General features: G+C 44.2%; 1 protein-coding gene across 3 annotated transcripts in view; it reads left to right on the top strand.

Annotated features, from left to right (window-relative positions):
- MASTL (microtubule associated serine/threonine kinase like) overlaps window positions 1–21,755 on the top strand; it is a 141,597-nt gene that overhangs the window by 87,004 nt on the left and 32,838 nt on the right. For all 3 annotated transcript variants that reach the window (XM_033931419.1, XM_033931418.1, XM_033931420.1), the window contains exon 8: window positions 5,771–7,018. In XM_033931419.1, the coding sequence (XP_033787310.1) occupies window positions 5,771–7,018 (1,248 nt within the window). The remainder of the gene's footprint in view (window positions 1–5,770; window positions 7,019–21,755) is intronic.

The raw sequence follows: 21,755 nt of genomic DNA, 5'->3' as shown, positions 1-21,755 counted from the left end.
GCCTCTAAGGTGACTCTCGGCAGACTCCCTTTTAAGGGTCTAATGCATTGGTATGTTTCTTGTTTTGTATTTAGTTATAAAACTGATTTAAGGATAAGCATGATAATAGATTCAAACTAAAATAGGGTAAAGGAGTCCAGCCACTGGTCTACACTGTGGACATTATAGCAGCCTAATGCGCACTCCAGAATAAAACAAAAGCATATTGATATCACTGAATGCAAGGACAGTATGGTCTGAAAAATTACAATCGAGCAATACATTTCTCAAATTATTTTCTAATTTATAAACTTCATTTCATTGTAATATCATTTCCCTACTGGATAACACATTGCATTGCATTTACACATTCTATGGCATCAGGAGCACCATTAACATTTTACCAATGTTCTCTTATCATATCCGTGGCTTTTATAATAATCATGTGGTTTTATCATATCTATGTATGTTTTTCCACGTTTGTTTTAACTCTTACCTGATATGGACATTATCAGTGTTTGTTTTTATATTATTTTTTTTGGTCATTGTATATTACAAATTTTACGTCTACCCAAGGAGTTTTATTATACCCATATCCATGCCTTTTATCATGTACATCTATTATATCCATGTACACTAGCATAGTTTTATCTGTATTAGTATTATTAATACACATCTATGCATTTTATTTTATTTTTTTACTTAAATGTACATTGTTAGCAGTTTCTTATGACTATGGTCCCATTTACATATACAGTGGTGCCTCACACAACGAACTTAATTCGTTCCAGGAGCAAGTTTGTTATGCGAAAAGTTCGTTATGTGAAACGCGTTTTCCCATAACAATACATGTTAAAAAAAATAATTCGTTCTGTAGCATAAAATATGCTAAGATGACATAAAAAAAGATAAATTTTTTGTTATTATTTTTATTTAGATACATCTAAAAACATAATTGTTTTTTAAAACAACACACATTTTTTAAATTTAAAGACAGACTAAGTAGAGTCTAATTTTACAGTGAGAGAGGGCAGAGTCTCAGCGGCAAAAACTGGGACTTAACTGTTCATTTTTTTTTTTTCTACCGTGTTTCCCCGATGATAAGGCAGGGCCATCAAATAAGACAGCCCCCCCTTTTTAGAAAAAAATGTAAAATAAGGCACCCCCCCGCAAATAAGCCACCCACCGATACCTGCGCTTACCCGAATCGGGTGGTACGGTGGGTGACTCCGTGTGGTCCCTGGCACCCCCGACACGATCGGGGCAAGAGGGAGCTCAAGCCCTCTTGCCCCCCCGACTCCCCGACACGATCGGGGCAAGAGGGAGCTCAAGCCCTCTTGCCCCCCCGACTCCCCGACACGATCGGGGCAAGAGGGAGCTCAAGCCCTCTTGCCCCCCCGACTCCCCGACACGATCGGGGCAAGAGGGAGCTCAAGCCCTCTTGCCCCCCCGACTCCCCGACACGATCGGGGCAAAAGGGAGCCCAAGCCCTCTTGCCCCGCCGATTCCCCAACTCCCCGACAATATCGGGCCAGGAGGGAGCCCAAGTCCTCCTGGCCACGGCGACCCCCTAACCCCACCCTGCACTACATTACGGGCAGGAGGGATCCCAGGCCCTCCTGCCCTCGACACAAACCCCCCCTCCCCCCAACGACCGCCCCCCCCCAAGAACCTCCGACCGCCCCCCAGCCGACCCGCGACCCCCCTGGCCGACCCCCAAGACACCCCCAACCCCCTTCCCCGTACCTTTCTGTAGTTGGCCGGACAGACGGGAGCCAAACCCGCCTGTCCGGCAGGCAGCCAACAACGGAATGAAGCCGGATTGGCCCATCCGTCCCAAAGCTCCGCCTACTGGTGGGGCCTAAGGCGCCTGGGCCAATCAGAATAGGCCCGGGAGCCTTAGGTCCCTCCTGGGGCAGTGCCTGAGGCACATGGTCGGGTTGGGCCCATGTGCCTCAGGCCCCGCCCCCAGGAGGGACCTAAGGCTCCCGGGCCTATTCTGATTGGCCCAGGCGCCTTAGGCCCCACCAGTAGGCGGAGCTTTGGGACGGATGGGCCAATCCGGCCTCATTCCGTCGTTGGCTGCCTGCCGGACAGGCGGGTTTGGCTCCCGTCTGTCCGGCCAACTACAGAAAGGTACGGGGAAGGGGGTTGGGGGTGTCGTGGGGGTCGGCCAGGGGGGTCGCGGGTCGGCTGGGGGGGCGGTCGGAGGTTCTTGGGGGGGGCGGTCGTTGGGGGGAGGGGGGGTTTGCGTCGAGGGCAGGAGGGCCTGGGATCCCTCCTGCCCGTAATGTAGTGCAGGGTGGAGTTAGGGGGTCGCCGTGGCCAGGAGGACTTGGGCTCCCTCCTGGCCCGATATTGTCGGGGAGTTGGGGAATCGGCGGGGCAAGAGGGCTTGGGCTCCTTTTTGCCCCGATTGTGTCGGGGAGTCGGGGGGGGCAAGAGGGAGCCAGGCGGAGAGAGGGCAGTTAAGCGCAGTGCCTGCGCGGAAGGATGCAGCTCGGGCGACTTCGTTGTGTGAAACGAAGTTCGTTGTACGAATCAAGACATAAAGTTCGTTGTGCGCAGCGTGCGCTGTGCGAGGCGTCCGTTGTGTGAGGCACCACTGTACATTGTTAAGCACTTTTTATGACTATGGTGCTATGCAAATAAGGTATGTCCTATATGTCTTATATAAGTCATTTGGGTTTCATTTTGCATCCTGCCAGGCTTTTTATCATTATTATTATTTTTTATATAAATTGTTGTTTCAGCACGGGCTTTCCCCTTGGTCTGGATTTCTTCCAGCGGCTCACGGTTACTTTGCTGCAGCATTATGGCATGGGGCATGAGTATTTTCTCCCCTTTCTCCTGTTTGTATTGTTTAGCTAGGTTTTATACCAGTTTCCTTGCACAACATATATTTTGTCTAGCCGGTTTTGTGGCTCTATCTTGGTGTCATTGGTTTGTAGCTCTGGCAATAGTAAGAGTCCTCTATTGTGCACTTCAGAAGTTTAGCATAAGGGTTAGGTAACTGGTCATGCTTGTCTTCATAATGGGGTTTCTCTGCCACTTGCAGCTTAGTTGTGCATATGCACATTTTTTTCCGTTTTTTTAGGACCACTATGATAAGTTTTTTGTTTTTGTTTTTTTTTTGTAGTGGTTTTACGGCACCATGGTCAGCTGATCCAGTGCCCCACCTCCACTGGTACTTTATGTAATTTCACGTTTTTTCATTCAATTAGATGATATATTTTTTCTGATGAAGGATATGGTCCACTTCTTGATATGGTTTTAACCTCTATCCACCATTTGTCCATTGCTTCATGGGAAGGACATTATAGGTTTCTTTTCCATCTTGTATACTGCTGAGAGCTACATACCAAGGACAGTAGTTTTTAAATGTTGTAGAGCAGCAATTTTTAAAACACTGTACAGCAGTATTCTTTAAGTATGGCATAGAGCTGTTTGATCTATTCATGTTTTATCATCACTTTGATCATTATGATTAGGTTTGCATTCTGCTAGGTTTAATCAGTTTATTTTTTCCTTATCTCATCTCAAGGAACTTGCGATTTGGTAACCTTTTCCACAATACCAGCGTATTAATTAATGACTGGTATGTCATTTAGACATCATTTTTACTTCTCATTATTTCTTATATATGTTTTCTCATTTTTCCTCTTCATTTCTCTTTCATTAGATTCCTTTGCTCACTTCATTGGTTTGGGATCAATCATTCCTTCTAGGGAGGCTCACACTGGACTTTGGTTCTCACATTCACACTCCACATCCTGTTTTTATGTGATTTCACTATCATCAAACCTACAGATATATACAATTCATCACGTATGCTTCATATTATATTCACAGTCTTTATTTTGGAAATATCACCAACTTAGCAACAGATATGGTTGCGTACATTTATAGTCTGGTCTCCAAACACATATATGTATGTCTTTCGTTCATATTTGTATGTTTTCTATTGATGATCATGTTTAATTTTGGTTTTTGGTTTTGTTTCATTTCATTTTATATCTTAGTCCCCTTGAGAAAGGCTTTGTTAGCCAAAATATAGCCTGTGTTGGGTCCGTTAGTTTGTAATACGGTTGATGTGGACATTTTTTTACATTGATTAAAGAAACGTTTTGTCCACAGTTTGTTTTGTTGTTGGATTGCTCCTTTTTCTGTGGAACATTGGGTCTTCCTGTTTTTGCTTTTAACACTATAAGCTGACCAGTACTTGTTTTTGAAAACAATCACTGCAGGTTCCTTTCTACTTGCCACAAGTTTGATTAAAATTGCTGCATCTTAACCATACTCGACAGTGCCTGGAAATTCTTTAGAATCACCTCAATAGTATCCAAAAGCCAGAAAATATCTCTATATCTATCTCTGTCTCATGCTGACTGAGTCTTGAGATTAAGAATGAAGAAGCAGATCAAATATACTCAAAGTAGCCTACAGCAGCCCTTCATTTTGGAAACTGATGTTGTTATGCAATTCTCTCACTGGAGCGGGATAAGGGTGTAAGAAGAAAATTGTGTTGAGCTTTAAATTATACTACAATGTAAACTACATGCAGTCCCAGGATTAAGAACATCCGACCTGCGTCAGACTCATACTTACAAACTAAGGTCCTGCCTCTTCCTTCCTGTGCCAATGCGCTCCCTCTTTCTCCCTTCCTTTCCAAACATGATCCTCCTCCCTTTTGTGTCCCAACGCACCCCTTTATCATCCCTTCCCTCTGTTCTGAGTACCAAATTTGTGCCTCCCTTCCATGGATGTTTACCTCCTCTAGTCGGCTCCCTCTTCCCAGCTACACTTCTCTTTGCAAAGGTGCGAGCAGCAGCTCCTGCAAGCGGCCCACAGATGACCTGGAAACCTTCCCTCTGATGTCAGAGGGAAGGCTTCCAGGTCAGCCGCAGACTGCGTGTAGGGGATACGATTTTGTGAAGATAAGTGTGGCCGGGAGGAGGGAGCCAGCTCATGGAGGTAAACACCTACGGGAGGGAGGGAGGCATGAATTTGGGATGCAGAACAGAGGATGCATTGAGACAGGAAGGGAGGGAGTACAAACTTCGTACAAAGGAAGAAAGGAGATAAGGAGCATGAACTTGAGACACAAGGGAGGGAGGGAGGGAGAGGAGCATGAACTTGGGACATAGGATGGAACAATGGAGGGAGGGAGGGAGGGAGGGAAAGATATGCTGACGGGAGGGAATAGAAAGGGAGAATTGTTGGGCATTGGTGTCTTGAGTGAGAGGGAAAGAGAGATGGTGCACGTAGAGAGGTGGTGTACATGGGGAAATGAAGAAAGCAGTGAATTGTTGGGCATAGAGAGGATGAGAGAAATATTGGACATGGTGGGAGAGGCATGAGGTACAGATGCATGGGTAAGAGATGAGGGAGAAATTTTGGAGGTGGTGGTGGAGAGGGAACAGTGGGACGGATGAAGAACAAAAATAAGTGTAAACCTCCTATCTTTTTCTTTCTATTTAAATTGCAGTACCTTATATTGAGGACTGTTTCTTTAATGTTTAATGTTTTTATAGACTGTATTGTACAGGATCTGAGTTACATACAAATTCAACTTAAGAACGGTTTAAAAAAATGGAATTTGTTCTTAACCCATGGACCACCTGTATTAATGTTGTTTGTCCTAACTGCTCACTGAAATATCTACAGAAATATTTTTCACCAACTGAAGTATATAAGTAGTTTCAGAATATATTGAGAGACAATATTACTTCTCTATTCATTCATATTTTGTTTATCACAGTTAAAAAATATACAATGCATCTCTTTTCAGGAAAACGAATTCTCTTTGTGCTGTGTGAAGGACAGTGTATTGGAAAATATTAGCAAAAGAACACAAAACAGCAAAGAAATGAATAGTTTGATGAGAGAGGATCTTGAGTCTGTCGTCTCCCCCATTGGAAAAAATGACATTTCCAGTGAACATGCTACAGAAATTGTACCTGTTGATCTAGGGGATACACCTCCAGCTGCTCCTTCTCTGAAAGTTCTTGCAAGAAAATGCCTGTGCGGAAATGATGCCTGGGAAGAAGGGCTTGGCTTGGAGAAGGCTGGGATATTTGATGCCATAGCGTTACATAGGTACCAGCAATCGCCTCCATGGTTAGGTAATGCTACAAAGTTCACCCAAGAAGAGGAAAAGACAGAAAAGGTCAGAATGAAAAGAAACTATGAACTGGTTGAAAAGAGTCCTGGTCAGGAGCTTGCTCAGGGAAAAAAGAGTAATGCCGAGTATAAACGTGGATGTGAAATAAATATTAAACCAGACTTTAAGACAGGTTTAACATTAGAAATAGAATCAATAATGCTTTGTGGTATCAGAAGACAGAATGAGAATTCAAAAAGTAAAGATGTGGGGGAAAAATATGCAAGTTCTGCATCAAAATCAGAAATATTAACCAATCAGCAAGTAGCAAAAAACCTCTTATGTGAGTTGGATGAGCACTGGGGAAAAGAGCAACATAATCCAAACTCCAGTTTTCTGTCCAATGATGATGTAAATGCCCTGGAAAGAAATCTTACTATGGAATCTGAATCATCCTTCCCTGAGATATCCATTATAGAAAATCACCTGGAAAAACAACTTTTAGATCTAAATAAAAGCATCAAAGAACTTTCCTTTGAGGAGTCCAAACCAGAAAGCAGTGAAATTTCATCATCTTTTCAGGAAATCCACGATGATGATGACAACGATGATGAAGGGAAAAATGATGAGCATGCCATCCTATATTGCAAATCTATGCACAATGAAGAAAAGACTGAACTTAAACTTGTTCCAGAATCCTGTAATAAGACATGGACGTCTCCTATTATTGAGAGGGTCAAGCTGGCAACCATGTTGAAAAAGAAAAATGCTGTAGCTTTCCGAAGTTTCAGCAGTCCTTTCAATGGCTCCAATGTGTCTGAACCATCCATGTGCAGCTTCAATTCTTTAGATAAAATGGATATCTCTTCTGCTTATACCGGCTCTTATCCCATGACAATTACCCCAGCACAAAGGAGCAGATATAAGGGGTGTCAGGTATGTGCAATGCTTATAGATTATAAATCCTTTGGAATATTTTGTTGAATATTTTGATACATGCTTGTTCAGAGACAGAAGTAAGAAAACAAATACCTGATGGACATGGTAATATAGTGAAAAACTTCACCCGATCATAGTCCTAGAGCAGTGCATGTTATACCTTTTCTGGAGACATACCTTACACCAGGGGTGCCCAACACGTCGATCGCGATCGACAGGTCGCTCGCTCAGGCGACCCCAGTCGATCGCAGAGCGGGTTCCCTTCTTCCCTTCTCTTTTTTCCCCTCCTGACTGGCCTGCTCCTGAATTCTGCTGCTGCCTCCGCTGCTCAACATTTAAAAAAAAAAAAAACGGCTTGGAGAATTTATGCTCCGGGGGCTAACGTGTGCTTGTACCGGCTTCCCTTCTCTTCCCTCTGAAACCGGAAGTTATGTCGGGGGGGGGGGGAAGAGAAGGGAAGCCGGCACGCACATGTTAGAGCCCCGTTCGCGGGCTAAAGAGGGAGACAGGTCAGTGAAGCTTGCGATTTGCTCTTCTTGCTGCCAGGTCCTGCCTACTTTCTGTTTCCTCAAAGGCAGGACCCGGCAGCATTTCTCCCAATAGGTCGATCTTGGGCCGATCAGCCTTCCTCTCCCCGACGTCAATTCTGCCGTCGGAGAGGAGGTTCTGGCCAACGGAACTTCCTCTCCGACGACAGAATTGACGTCGGGGAGAGGAATGCTGGTGGGCCCGAAGCAGGGAGAGCTTGGCGGGCGGCTTTGGGGGCCTGTTATCCGATGGCAGCGGCAATGGTAGTGGCTTGGGGGAGGGCAGGGAGGGAGAAAGAGGGCAAGCAGGGAGACAGAAGGAAAGAAAAGAAACAGTAAAAAAGAAAGGGGGCATGAAGAGAGAAAGAAAGAGAGGGCAGGGAGAGAGGAAGAAAACGTTGGGGGGGGGAATGAGGTCAGGAGGAGAGGAAGCATACAGACTAAAAGAAGGGAAGAAAGATTGGATGCACAGTCAGAAGAAGAAAGTGCAACCAGAGACTCAAGAAATCACCAGACAAGGTAGGAAAAATTATTTTATTTTAAATTTAGTGATCAAAATGTATTTGAATTTATATCTGCTGTCTATATTTTACACTGTGGTCCCCTTTTACTAAACCGCAATAGAGGTTTTTAGCGCAGGGAGCCTATGAGCGTCGAGAGCAGCGCTGGGCATTCAGCGCAGCTCCCTGCGCTAAAAACTGCTATCGTGGTTTAGTAAAAAGGGAGGGGTGGGTATTTGTCTATTTTTGTATGGTTGTTACTGAGGTGACAGTGCATAGAGTCATCTGCTTTGACCTCTTTGAAAAAACCCCGGAATAGGAATGATAATTAACAATTCTATGCGTACAGTGTGCGTTGTGTTTTTTTTTAATTTTATTGTTGGTAGATCATTTTGACTTGGTCATTTTAAAAGTAGCTCGCAAGCCCAAAAAGTGTGGGCACCCCTGCCTTACATGGTCAGGTTTTCAGCATTACCACAATTTGTATGTATGAGATGTGTGTGTAGTTTAATAAGACAGAGACCTATTATTGTTTTTAAGATATACATTTTTAAAAAATGGGAAAAATTTTGGGAGTAAGAGAAATTAATAGAAAGTAATAATAAAAAATTTAAAATAATCATAGGATATAATATAGTCACAAAAAGCTGTTAAAAGCTGTACCCCGCCAGAAGGAAATCCTTCCACCCCCTCAGAGTCTATGAAAGTGCCCCAGATTGCCATATATTGCTGTCATTTACGCTTCAATAGAGCAGAGAGTCTGTAACTGAGTACAGACCCGTCCAAGCTGCTCCCACATCTGATTCAACTGTGGAGAAGCAACCAGTTTCCACTGCTGTGCAACTACCAGTCTAGCAGCTATTCAAATCTGTTTCCCAAGCCACCAAATAAGGTGTCTTCCGAAGAAGATCGCTTTTCTCCAACTGATATAACTTGGAAATACACCCCCATACCACTGGTGCCCCTAAGAGCTCCTCAGATGGGGCTTTCTAGAGGGCATGCTGAAATTACTCCCTAACCTCATCAAACTCCCTATTTCTGTCCCTCTTTAAGAATTGCCCCAAATACTGTAAGCCCAGTCTGCTCCACCTGTAAAAAAGACTCCCATCCCTACCTGACTGGAAATCCGGGGAGTGCTTCAGAGTTAAAAAGGAAACTCCCCCTGCCCTCTCGTAGCACCTTACCTTTGTCTCTCTCCAGACTCTCAAAGTAAGCTGTGTGAAAGGATTAGTTACAACAAAAGTTTCTCCTCGAGTCAATCCCACCCAGGGTAAATAGTGCAGAGACAAAATATCTCTACAGATAGGTTTGTCTTCTTGTTCCAATTGTACCCACAACTTAAGAGGATCCACATGCCACTCCACCACGGCCCTAAGTTGGGCTTCTCTATAGTAGGACTCTAAATTGGGCATCCCCCCAGCCCCCCCTCAACCTGGCTCTGAAACATGACAGCGCGAGCCACCCAGGGACGCCTTCTCCCCCAATAAATTGGAATAATTGCCGATGCCATTTTCTGAAGCATTCTGGAGAAATATAAACTAGTAATGCCTGAAACAGGTACGGAAAACGTGGGAGTACCAGCATGTGTACTGCTTCCATGGCAAGTAAAGCTTATCCCACTGGGCTAGATATCTGGTAAGTACAGCAACAAGCGGAGCAAAATTAGCAGCAAACAAAGCGGACATGTCCACCCCCACCTGAATACCTAAATATCAAATAGCACCCTTTACCAACTGAAAAGATAGTCTCTTCTGCAAAAAGGAAGCTGTATCCTCAGAGACTGATAAATTCAAGATTTCCGTTTTAGAAAGATTTGCTTTAAACCCAGAGAAAGAGCCATAAAAACTCATCATCTGTCCCTGTAATGCCAACAAAAAAACATCTCAGCCCTCAATGATAGCTAAAATGTTATCATCAAAAAGAGACACCTTCATGTTCCACCCCCATTAACGCTAATTCTGCGAATTACACTCGTGCTGCGGATGCTCTGTGCCAAAGGCTCAATAACTAAAGTGAATAAGAGTGGAGAGAGAGGACAGCCCTGCCTCATCCCCCTCTTCAACTCAAACACAGAGGAATACATCCCATTAACCTTGACGCATGCCAAAGGCACATTATACAAGGACTTGAATTCAAGAGATGAAATACTCCCCCCAACCCCATGTGGCAGAGAACACAAGTCATAAACTGCCAATCAACACAGTCAAATGCCTTCTCCACATCGACGGCTACCATCACCCAAGGTAGTCCTCCAGTAGGTGTTCTCCACACTAAGTTAAGCACCTGCCTAATACCATCGGCAGCGTGCCTTCCCCCTATAAATCGCACCTGATCTGGAAGAACCAGAGAAGGTATACAGACGAACAATCTATCAGCCAGGATAAGCACCATTAACTTAGTATCGATCCCAAGCAAGGAAATAGGCCTATTACTGCCACATTGCATAGGATCCTTCCCCGGTTTTGGGATAACTGTAATTCCTGCCAGCCTCATAAATAACGGCAACTGCGCCCCATTCTGGTCAACAGAGGGGGGGGGGCCACCAACACCTGAAACATTTTATAAAAAGTCCGGTGAAGCCATCCATCCCCTGTGCTTTCCCAAGCTTAAGGGACTTAAATATCCTGTAACACTTCCTCCACCGTAACCTCTGCGTCGAGAGTCTGGATCATCGACTAGGACAAAGTGGAAAGATGTAAGTTCCCCAGATAAGAATGAATATCTGGAACAGAAGCCTGTTGTTCCGGGGTAAAGAATTCCTTATAGAATTCTCGAAACCGCATCTGAATCTGTTCATCAAGTGAGCAATTTTCCTTGCTTATCTCGTACAGACATTATATTGGATTGAGTTAGCTGAATTTTAAATCTGTGTGCCAAGATCTTATCAGCTGTATTTCCCTACTCAAAAAATTTAAGGCACAACTGCTTCATATTAAATTTCATAACCTCATCCTCCAATTTGCCCATAGTTGAGTGCAACTCCAGAATCTTAACATGAGTCATCGCATCCCCTGCGCCCCTTTATGTATCATAACAAACTTGGTTAACTCCTCCCGTAAAGTTTGTTCCTCAGCCTCTACATTTTTGGAGGGGATGCGAGAGATATAAGTTCTCCTCTGAGAACTATTTTTAAACTCTCCAAAATGGTATCGGGAGAGTACTATTGTGCTCCAAAAAGTCCATGATGGATGCTTCAATCTTACGTACAATAAGAGGATTCCCAGAAAACTATCATTAAGTTTCCAATAGTGTCATCCGGGCCTTGGGAGTCACCATAGGAAGTCCACCCAGATCTGTGTGTGGTCCGATGATGATATGTTTTCTATAGTGGCCGCTTCAAGTTTACCACCCTCCCTAGCATCTATCCAAGCAAAAGAAATCTATCCTCGTATAGATGTTTTGTATCGATGAATAGTCCCTAGACTAAACTAAACCTTAAGTTTATATACCGCATCATCTCTACGAATGTGGAGCTCGGCACGGTTTACAAGAACTTAAAATATAGGAAGAGAAGGAAAAAAAAGGTTTACATGAACTTATATATAGAAGAGAAGAGTAAGGGGGGATAGAATTACATTTTAGTGAAAAGCCAGGTTTTCAGTTGCTTGCGGAATAATTGGAGGGAGCCCAGGTTCCGCAGCGGGATAGTAAGGTCGTTCCAAAGACCTGTGATTCTGAAGAGAAGGGATTTTCCCAGTTTGCCTGCATAGTGAAAACCGTGTAGAGAGGGGAATGATAGTTGGGCAGGTCTGGTAGAGTCAGGACTCGAGGAGTTATAAGATAGTGGGATTAAGGGAGGAAGGATGCCGTGAATGATCTTAAAAGCCAGGCAGGAGCATTTGAAATGGATTCTGGAAATCCCTGTCCTCCCAGTATTTACTCTTCCACCCATCCACCACATTAACGGCTTCCATAAAGATTCACAGTTTTTGCCTCTCATATGTCATCCTCCCTCTACCCCCCGACCAGTAGAATCTACCCTAGGATCTATAACCAAATTAAAGTCCCACCCTACTATAAGTGAATTGCTCTGGACCTTCAAAATCTTTGGAAGTAAGTCTTCAAAAAATTGACCCTGTTTAACATTAGGACCATACAGGTTCACTAAAGTCACAGCAACCCCATTTATGCTCCCCACCAAAATAATCCACCACCCTCCCTCATCCTTCCATTCTTGATCTGTGTGGACCTTCAGAGGTGTAGCAAACAAAATACCTACACCTGCTTTTTCTGCTCTCGTTTGTTTGTCCAGCTCTTCCCCCCCATATTCCCAAGCAGTAAACAAATGCTCCCCTTTAAAAAAAAAAAAAAAAAAAAAAAATGTGTCTTGTTTAAAGTCAACATAACATCTACCTGTAACCTTTTCAACTCTTTTAATAATAATTGCCTCTTGCAAGGCACATTCAAACTATTTATATTGAAACTGCAAAATCGAAGGACATTGCTATCCCTATCCCCCCATCTATATCCCCTACAAGCCCCCACCATGCGTCCAGTGGAGCCTACCTCCCCACCCCGCCCCTCACCAATGCCTATCTCTACCACCCACCTAGATTTTGTGTGACGCCCTCCAACCCAAACATACACAGAAATCAAAACACATGAAACCCCCTGCGCATATCCACCCTACCATTCTCTTCCACCCCCTATACATTCTTTAGTATCCCACCCAGTACCACCATACACATCCCCCTGGAGCAGTCAATGACCACTCAATAAGAAAACAATAACACCTCCCTGCCTTTCAAAAGTCTAAAGTGTCCACCCGGGCAATGCCCGACTCCATATCCTTCTGGGCTCTCTGCTCCCCATCCCGGATCTTCCAGAGTCATTGTGACACAGCCTGCCAACGGAATCTGTCCAACTTCGAGGCGGCCGACCTTTGAGGCTCCTCACTTCCTGCCACCGAGATCCCCTCTTTCTTTAACAAACTCCACACTTCTTGCACAGTGGTCATTTTTTTTATGGGCTCTATTAATGGTCAAAAATAATCCAAATGGAAACGGCTAAAGATAACGTATGGCTGTCTGCTTGATCACCACAAGAACCTGACGAAACTCTCTCCGCCGTTGCTCCCTCTCCTTGAAATTATGCAGGCATGCTATAATGTCCTTAGGATACTCCCCATACTGAGGGCCCGATGTGCGCGATCGATCTTGAGGGGAGCCAGCGATTCTTGCAGGCCCTCCTCTTCCATTCCAAGGACCTACCGGTAAATGTCCTGCATCACTTGCTCCACATCCTTAAAATCATCAGTATCAAGTATTCCCCTCAGGCGGATGTTATTGTTCTGGGACCTGTTCTCGAGATCCTCGACCCTGGAAATAAAGTTCATCAGATCCTTCTGCGTGGTGGTGGTTTCAGCTTGCATTTCTTGCATAAGATCCTCCTGTTCCCCAATCCGCTACTCAGTTTCCTCCACACGGTGTACCAGGTCTGCTAAATCTTGCGTAATTTCCTGCACAGCATCCTCAATTTTCCCCTTTACTCCTGCTATCTCTTTTTAAAATTTTTTTTATTTCAGTTTCCCACTGCATCAAATCCGCTTCGGTAACCAAAGCTGAGGTTTGAGACGCTGGCGACCATGCCGCCTCTCCTGCATCGAATTACATTAAATTACATTAGTGATTTCTATTCCGCCTTTATCTTGTGGTTCAAGGCAGATTACATAAGAATTGTTATGATATTAAGAAGTACTTAAGGAATAGTTTGAACATTTTCTAATATTCTAATGAGTAGTTGGAATTCGGAACATTATTGGTTGTGTTATATTGGTTTTATGTATTTTTTTGAAGAGTAGGATTTTTGTTTCTTTTTTTTGAAGGTTTTGTAGTCTGGTCGAAGTTCATCAGATCAGACATAGTATACTGAAATCCAAGTATACTATGTCCAGAGACTCTCCTGAGTCTAGCTTTCCTGTCTCCCATAAGAACATAAGAAATGCCATCACCGGATCAGACCAAGGTCCATCTTGTCCGGCGATCCGTGCACGCGGTGGCCCATTTAGGTACACCTTTTAAGAGACCCGGATTTCCCGTATCCCTCAACTTGCGCTTGAAACTCGGAACAGTAGTCTCCGCTACAACCTCCTTCGGGAGAACATTCCAAGCGCCAACCACTCGCTGTGTGAAACAGAACTTCCTAACATTTGTCCTAAACCTGCTGCTACTCAGTTTCAGGCTATGACCCCGTGTCCGTGTCACCTCCGAAAATGTTAGTAATGCTGTTTCCTGGTCTATTTTATCAAATCCTTTTAATATTTTAAAAGTCTCTATCAAATCCCCTCGCAATCTTCTTTTTTCGAGGGTGAACAGTCTCAGTCTTCTGAGTCTTTCTTTGTATCTCAAATTTTCCAATCAAAGAAGCTTATAAGATTGGGTTGGCATGACCTGCCTCTGGTGAATCCATGTTGGCAGTAATCTAAGGGATCCCTGCCAACATGGATTCACCAGAGGCAGGTCATGCCAATCCAATCTTATAAGCTTCTTTGATTGGGTGACAGGAAAGCTAGACTCAGGAGAGTCTCTGGACATAGTATACTTGGATTTCAGTAAAGCTTTCGACAGTGTCCCACACCGTAGACTATTAAACAAGATGAAATCGATGGGGTTGGGTGAGAAACTAACTGCATGGGTCAATGATTGGCTGGGTGGAAGACTTCAGAGGGTGGTGGTCAACGGCACCCTCTCTGAGACATCGGAGGTGACTAGCGGAGTGTCGCAGGGCTCGGTCCTGGGATCGTCCCTTTTCAACATATTCATAGGGGACTTGACCCGGGGGCTTCAGGGTAAAGTAGCACTGTTCGCTGACGACGCCAAACTGTGTAACATAGTAAGTGAAAGCAACCTCAAGGATAGTATGACGTAGGACCTGATCAAGTTGGAAAACTGGTCCTCGACATGGCAGTTGGGCTTCAACGCTAAAAAATGTAAGGTCATGCATCTCGGCAGTGGAAATCCATACCAAACATACTCCTTGAATGGAGAAACGCTAGCTGGGACTTCAGAAGAACGGGACTTGGGAGTAATCATCAGCGCAGACATGAAGGCTGCCAAACAAGTAAAGAAGGCCTCATCTAAGGCAAGGCAAATGATGGGATGTATCAATAGAAGCTTCGTCAGCCGCAAACCTGAAGTCATAATGCCACTCTACAGAACCATGGTGAGACCTCATCTGGAATACTGTGTGCAATTCTGGAGGCCACATTACCGGAAAGATGTGCTTCGAGCTGAGTCGGTCCAGTGGATGGCCAGTAGGATGGTCGCCGGACTCAAGGGTCTCTCATACGAAGAAAGACTGGGCAAACTGCAGCTTTATACCCTAGAGGAGCGCAGGGAAAGGGGTGACATGATTGAGACATTTAAGTACGTCACAGGTCGTGTAGAGGTGGAAAACGATATATTCTTTCCCAAGGGACCCTCGGTCACAAGGGGGCACCCACTCAAACTCAGAGGAGGGAAATTTAGTGGTGACATCAGGAAGTATTTCTTCACAGAAAGGGTGGTAGATCACTGGAACAAACTTCTGGTGCAGGTGATCAAGGCCACCAGTATGCTCGACTTTAAGAATAAATGGAACATCCACGTGGGATCCCTACGACGGTCGAGTTAAGGAACTAGGTCATTAGCACTCAGACTTAATAGAGTGGGTAAATGGAGTGGGCAGACTTGATGGGCTGTAGCCCTTTTCTGCCGTCATCTTTCTATGTTTCTATGTTTCTGTTGGTGAGTTGTCGGTCCAGTTTCACTGCTCTGGTGGCCAGTAGGTTGTCATACATTTTTCTTCGTTTGACATTTTTGCTTGGCAGGTGTGTGAATATTGTGTAGGTTCTCCTGTGTCTGTTGAGGTGGAATGAGTTAGTCAATTGTTCCAGTAGGTAGGGCTGTTTCCGTTTATAGCTTTGAATAGTAGGCAATGGAATTTGAAGTGCACTCTGGCTTGTATTGGGAGCCAGTGTGAGTCGTAGTATGCCTCTGATATGGTCATATTTTTTCAACGAATAGATAAGTCTTAGGGCTGTGTTTTGTATTGCTGGACAGGGGAGATATAGTATGTTGCAGTAGTCTATTAGGCCTAGGATTAGTGATTGAACCACGAGTTGGAATTGTTTTCTGTCGATTTTCAAACTTGTCTTAGGTTTCTCATAGTGGCGAATGATGTTTTTATTATTTTGTTGATTTGTGGTTGCATGGTCCAGCCTCTGTCTATCAGTACTCCAAAGAGTTTTAGTGTGGGTTGAATGGGGTATAAGATCGAGTTTATTACTAGGTTAGTCAAGGTTGGGGTTTTGCTGTTTTCTAGGAGGATGAAGTTTGTTTTTTCCGGGTTAAGTTTTAGTTTGTGTTTTATTATCTATGTTGCTACTGTTTCAAGTGTTCCGTGTATTGTGCCTATCATGGAGGGCTCAAGTTGGTCGAAGGGGAGGAGTATGGTGATATCATCTGCGTAGCTGTAGGAGGTAATGCCTAGTTTGTCTAGGTAGGAACTTAAGGAGGAAATGCATAGGTTGAAGAGTGTGGGAGACAGGGGTGATCCTTGTGGCATTCCACATGGGTTGGACCATGGTTCTGATTTTTCTTTGTTTGTTTTGACTCTATAAATTCTGGATTGTAGGAATCCTTTAAACCATGTTAGTACTTTTCCTGTAATTCCTATTGAGTCTAGAGTTTGTAAGAGGATGTCGTGGTCTACTAGATCAAAGGCTGCGGAGAGGCCTAGTTGTATGATCATCATTTTATTGCCTGTGCAGAGGTGTTGTCTCGCGATGTCCATGAGTGTTCCTAGTAAGCTCTCAGTGCTGTAGTTGGTTCTGAAGCCAGACTGTGTGGGGTGGAGTAAGTTGTGATTTTCTAGGTATACGTTTTGGGCTTTAGCTACTAGGCCTTCCATTAGTTTGACATAAAGTGGCTATGGGTCTGTAGTTGGATGGTTGGTCCATTGCTCCCTTGGTGTCTTTTAGGATTGGAGTTATGATGATTTCGCTGACGTTTTGTGGGAACTGGCCATCTGTGATTAGGGTTTGTATCCATTGTAGGAGTAGAGTGCGGAATAGCGTACTGGAGGTTTTCAATAGGTATGGTGGGCAGTGGTTAAGTTCACAGGCTGCGTGACTGTATTTGTTATATAGTTTGTTGAAGTCTGACCATTGTATAGAAGAGAAGTAGGGCCAGGTTCTGTCTGCTGCTATCGATTCTTTTTCTGTGGGGGATGTTGAGACTTCTTCTAGGTGAGTAGGTGTTCCATTAAATGTGGCTCTGATATTTGCAATCTTATTTTTGAAGAAGGTGGCTGAGGGAGGGGGGGGGGAGTTGTTATTGGTCAGATATGGTGTGGTGTCTGAGTTCTTTTAGTAACTGGAATAGCTTTTTTGTGTCTTGGGATCCTTCTCCTATTTGCTTTGTGTAGTATGTCTTTCTTTTTTCTTTCAGCTTTTGTTTGTATTTTTGGTGTAGTGTTCTCCATGCTGTTTTTGTGGAATCTTGGCTACATTTTCTCCATTTTCTTTCTAGTTGTCTGCATTATCTTTTGAGTTGGAGTAGTTCATTGTCGAACCATTTGTCTGATTTTTCTATGGATTCTGTTTTTTGATTGTTCTGGAGCTAGCTCATCTAGGGTTGCTGTACTTAGTTTCAAGTTTATTAGGATTTTATATACCACCTATCAAGGTTATCTAAGCGGTTTTTACAATCAGGTACTCAAGCATTTTTCCCTCTCTGTCCCGGTGGGCTTACAATCTATCTAACGTACCTGGGGCTATGGAGGATTAAATGACTTGCCCAGGGTCACAAGGAGCAGCGCGGTGTTTGAACCCACAACCCCAGGGTGCTGAGGCTGTAGATCCAACCACTGCACCACACACTCCTCCTAGAAGGCTCCATTGTTAGATGAAGTATTTGGGGTTGTAGTCTTGAATTATGGTGTCTGTTTTTGTCCAGAATTTGGTGGGGTCAATGTGTGGATGTGAGTTGTAAGTTATTTTTTTGTGTAATTGGTTTGCTTTTGGGCCAGTTGATTTTGAAGGAGTACGTATAATGGTCAGACCTTAGGGATCGGTACCAGTATCCATTTGATGTGTGGATTTCTGGTTGAGTGGGCTGTTGGGACATGTAGGCTGCAATGTCGAGTTGGTGTCCTTTTTCATGTGTGGTTTGAGGGTCTAGTATCTTGTATGTTAGGGCCTCGAGGTATGCAAGTAAGTTTTCAACTTGTTTGTGGGATTGGTTTTCGAGGTGGAGTTTGAGGTCTCCTAGAATTAAGCTGTAGGTTGTCGTTAGTGAATTTCGGTAAATGAAATCTTCGAATTTTGGTTTTGCTGTGTTCCAGTTTCCTAGAGTTATGTAGCAGAGCAAGCATATTAGTGTTCCTTTGAGTGATGTGCTTGAGAGTTGACAGGCTAGTAGATCCATGTATGGGGTGGTTGTTTTGTCTTGTATTTTAGGTCTAAGGTGGTTTTGGCTATGATTGCAATTCCTCCTCCTCTTTTGTTTTCTCTGCAGACCACTATTTTGTATCCCTTTGGGCAAACTTCCGTTATTCTGGGGTCTGAATCTGAAGTAAGCCAAGTTTCTGTGAGGAAAAGGCAATCTGTGTTCTGTCTTGGGGCCTATGGCTCTGATGTTCATGTATGCACATGTGAAAGTGGTGTAGTCTGTTTGTGTGATTTGAATTATTTTCGAGTAGATGATTAATCTTTGGTATGGTTGCGTTTTGGTCTTGCAAGGGTTAGTCGGTCTTCTTGTAGTTTGTGTGGTGCATTGGTAGGTGTAGGTCTGATAGTTTGTGATTTTATCAATTGAGAGCCGTCTGGTAGGTTGGGTGATTCCCTTGGAGTTAGATATAGTTGGTATTGGGGAGATGTTGTTTGCTGTTACTTCCAGTTGGTTAGGAGTAGGGTAATCAGTAGGATAGCTTGATATTTTTGTGGTGTAGTTTTCATTGTGGTGCAGAAAGTGGTGGGTATTGTAGTTCAGAGAAGTGGTTGGGAAGTTCTTTTCCTTCCTTGGCTTGTTGAGAGTTGTTTCTGGTGATGGAGCGGTTGTTTTGTGGTGTTGTAGGTGGCTGGTGTTGGAGTGTGTCTTCGTGAGGGCTGGTTAGGTGGACTTGAGATGGTTGTGTTTTGGTCGCTTTGCAAAGGCTAGGGTGCCTTTGACTTGCGCCTTCGGTGCGCCGTTGGGTGCTGAGCCTTTTATTGGCTTAGCGGTGGAACTGCGGAGGGAAGGGGCTGAGTGCGCTTCCACGGTTCCTTCCCTCTGCTCCTGGTCCAGGTGAGGTGGCGGGGCCAATGAAAAAACCCCCAAAACTGTTTTAAATTAAATTGAGTGTTACCGCTCAGACTTTCAACTGACTCAGCGGTGGAACGTCAGGGGGAAGGGGCAGAGTGCACTCCCACGCTCCCTTCCCTCTGCTCCCGGTCCAGGTGAGGTGGCGGGGCCGATGAAAAAAAAACAAAAAACTGTTTTAAATTAAATTGAGCATGGCTGCTGAGCCTTTCAACTGGCTCAGCGGTGGAACATCGGGGGAGAAGAGGCGGGAGTGTGCTCTCACGCTTCCGTCCCTCTGCTCCCGGTCAGACTTGCTCTCACCTGATTCTCTTGCCACCATCATGGAGTTCTCTCCCATGTGGCACAGAGAACTTTTATCCACTCCTCGATGGCGCAATTTAGAGTCCACAGGTTTCTTTTTCGCTGGCATCCAGAGATTTGGTGGGTCTTTAACAACCAAATAGTTATGGCAAGCTATAAGAAGGCGGAAAATTCACTCATAAAAGGGGTCTTACAGTGCAAACGGGTTGGAGCTCAAGCTCTAACCTGCCATTCAGCTAGGTGATGTCACCGGAAGCCTCAAAAAGCTCCTTTTGTAACACTTCCGAGAGCAGAATCTGTTAGGACAGTCCTTTAAGGCTCTTATGTGGATGAAATTATTTTATGTGGATGATTTCAGTGTACCTTTGGAACTTTGACACTTTCAAACAAAGTCCATTTAGGAACATCGTCACTCCACAGAGGTTTTTTTTTGGTTTTCTCTGGATTTTCTTCTTTGTGGATATTTTGGGGTCAATTCCTTTTGTTTTTTTCTTTTACAAAAGCCGTTGCTTGTTTTTTTGACTTATTCCCACGTAGTTTCAGAGGGCCGTATTTGCTATCCGCTGCATCAGGAAATCTCAGGCAATCTCAGGCAACAGTATCTATAGATCAAAGAATCTTTAGTCACAAACACTTTTACTATCTTATATCTTAAGTTAACTTGTAAACATTCTTACCTTGTACTTGCTATGCTAGTTCTACATGCCGGTTCTAGAACACAAACAGAAAATGGCGCCCACACATTTAAAGGGACATGTTAACGTGCGTGTGATGTACACGCTGTAACCTGATTGGTTTATTCTGACGTTTATTTAAAACTATATCACAGCGGTTAAGTGACTGAAGCCCTTATTAAGATAGTATACTCTGAACTACTTTTGGTTCGTTTTAATAGAAATGTTGCCACTCCATGGCTTTATTTAGACCATTTGGTTCTAATGCTTTTAACATGAAGATCCATCTCTGTTCTTTTTGAGTTAAGGCTTTTTTAAATTCCCCACCTCTCCTCCCTCTCTGCATTACATAGACAACTGTTCTTAAGGAAAAAATTGGATTTTTATTTTTAGTGTTTTGCCAGAGGAGCCGTTAATATCTCTCTAATGATGTTACTTTTTATGTTCATTAAAGCGTATATTGAATTAAGAACATAAGAACATAAGAACATAAGAAGTTGCCTCCGCTGAGGCAGACCATAGGTCCATCCTGCTCAGCGGTCCGCACCCGCGGCGGCCCATCAGGCCCATTGCCTGAGCAATGGTCTATACCTATCTATACCCCCCAATCCCTTTTTCTTCTAGGAATCTATCCAAACCTTCTTTGAAACCATTTAATGTTTTCTTGTCTACAACAGCCTCTGGAAGCGCGTTCCATGTATCCACCACCCTCTGAGTGAAAAAGAACTTCCTAGCGTTTGTTCTAAACCTGTCCCCTTTCAATTTCTCCGAGTGCCCCCTTGTACTTGTGGCGCCCCTTAATTTGAAAAATCTGCCCCTGTCTATTTTTTCTATGCCCTTCAGGATCTTGAAGGTTTCTATCATGTCTCCTCTAAGTCTTCGCTTCTCCAGGGAGAAAAGTCCCAACTGCTTCAATCTGTCGGTATATGGGAGATTTTCCATTCCCTTTATCAGTTTGGTTGCTCTTCTTTGTACTCCCTCAAGTACCGCCATGTCTTTCTTGAGGTACGGCGACCAGTACTGGACACAGTACTCCAGATGCGGCCGTACCATTGCACGATACAGCGGCATGATGACTTCCTTCGTCCTGGTCGTAATACCCTTCTTAATGATACCCAGCATTCTGTTTGCTTTCCTAGAGGCTGTGGCGCATTGCGCCGATGCCTTCAGTGTTGCGTCTACCATCACTCCCAGGTCTCTCTCCAGGTTACTAACCCCTAGTGGTGTTCCCCCCATTTTGTATGTGAACATCGGGTTCTTTTTCCCCACGTGCATGACCTTGCATTTCCCCACGTTGAAGCTCATCTGCCACTTTTCGGCCCATTTTTCCAGCTGCGTTAGATCCTTTTGGAGATCCTCGCAGTCTTCCTTGGTTTGAGCCCTGCTGTATAGTTTGGTGTCATCTGCAAATTTAATGACTTCACACTTAGTTCCCGCCTCTAGATCATTTA

Source organism: Geotrypetes seraphini, chromosome 2 (assembly GCF_902459505.1).
Source record: "Geotrypetes seraphini chromosome 2, aGeoSer1.1, whole genome shotgun sequence".
Classification (NCBI taxonomy): domain Eukaryota; kingdom Metazoa; phylum Chordata; class Amphibia; order Gymnophiona; family Dermophiidae; genus Geotrypetes; species Geotrypetes seraphini.
This window is presented reverse-complemented; position numbering and strand designations above follow the sequence as displayed.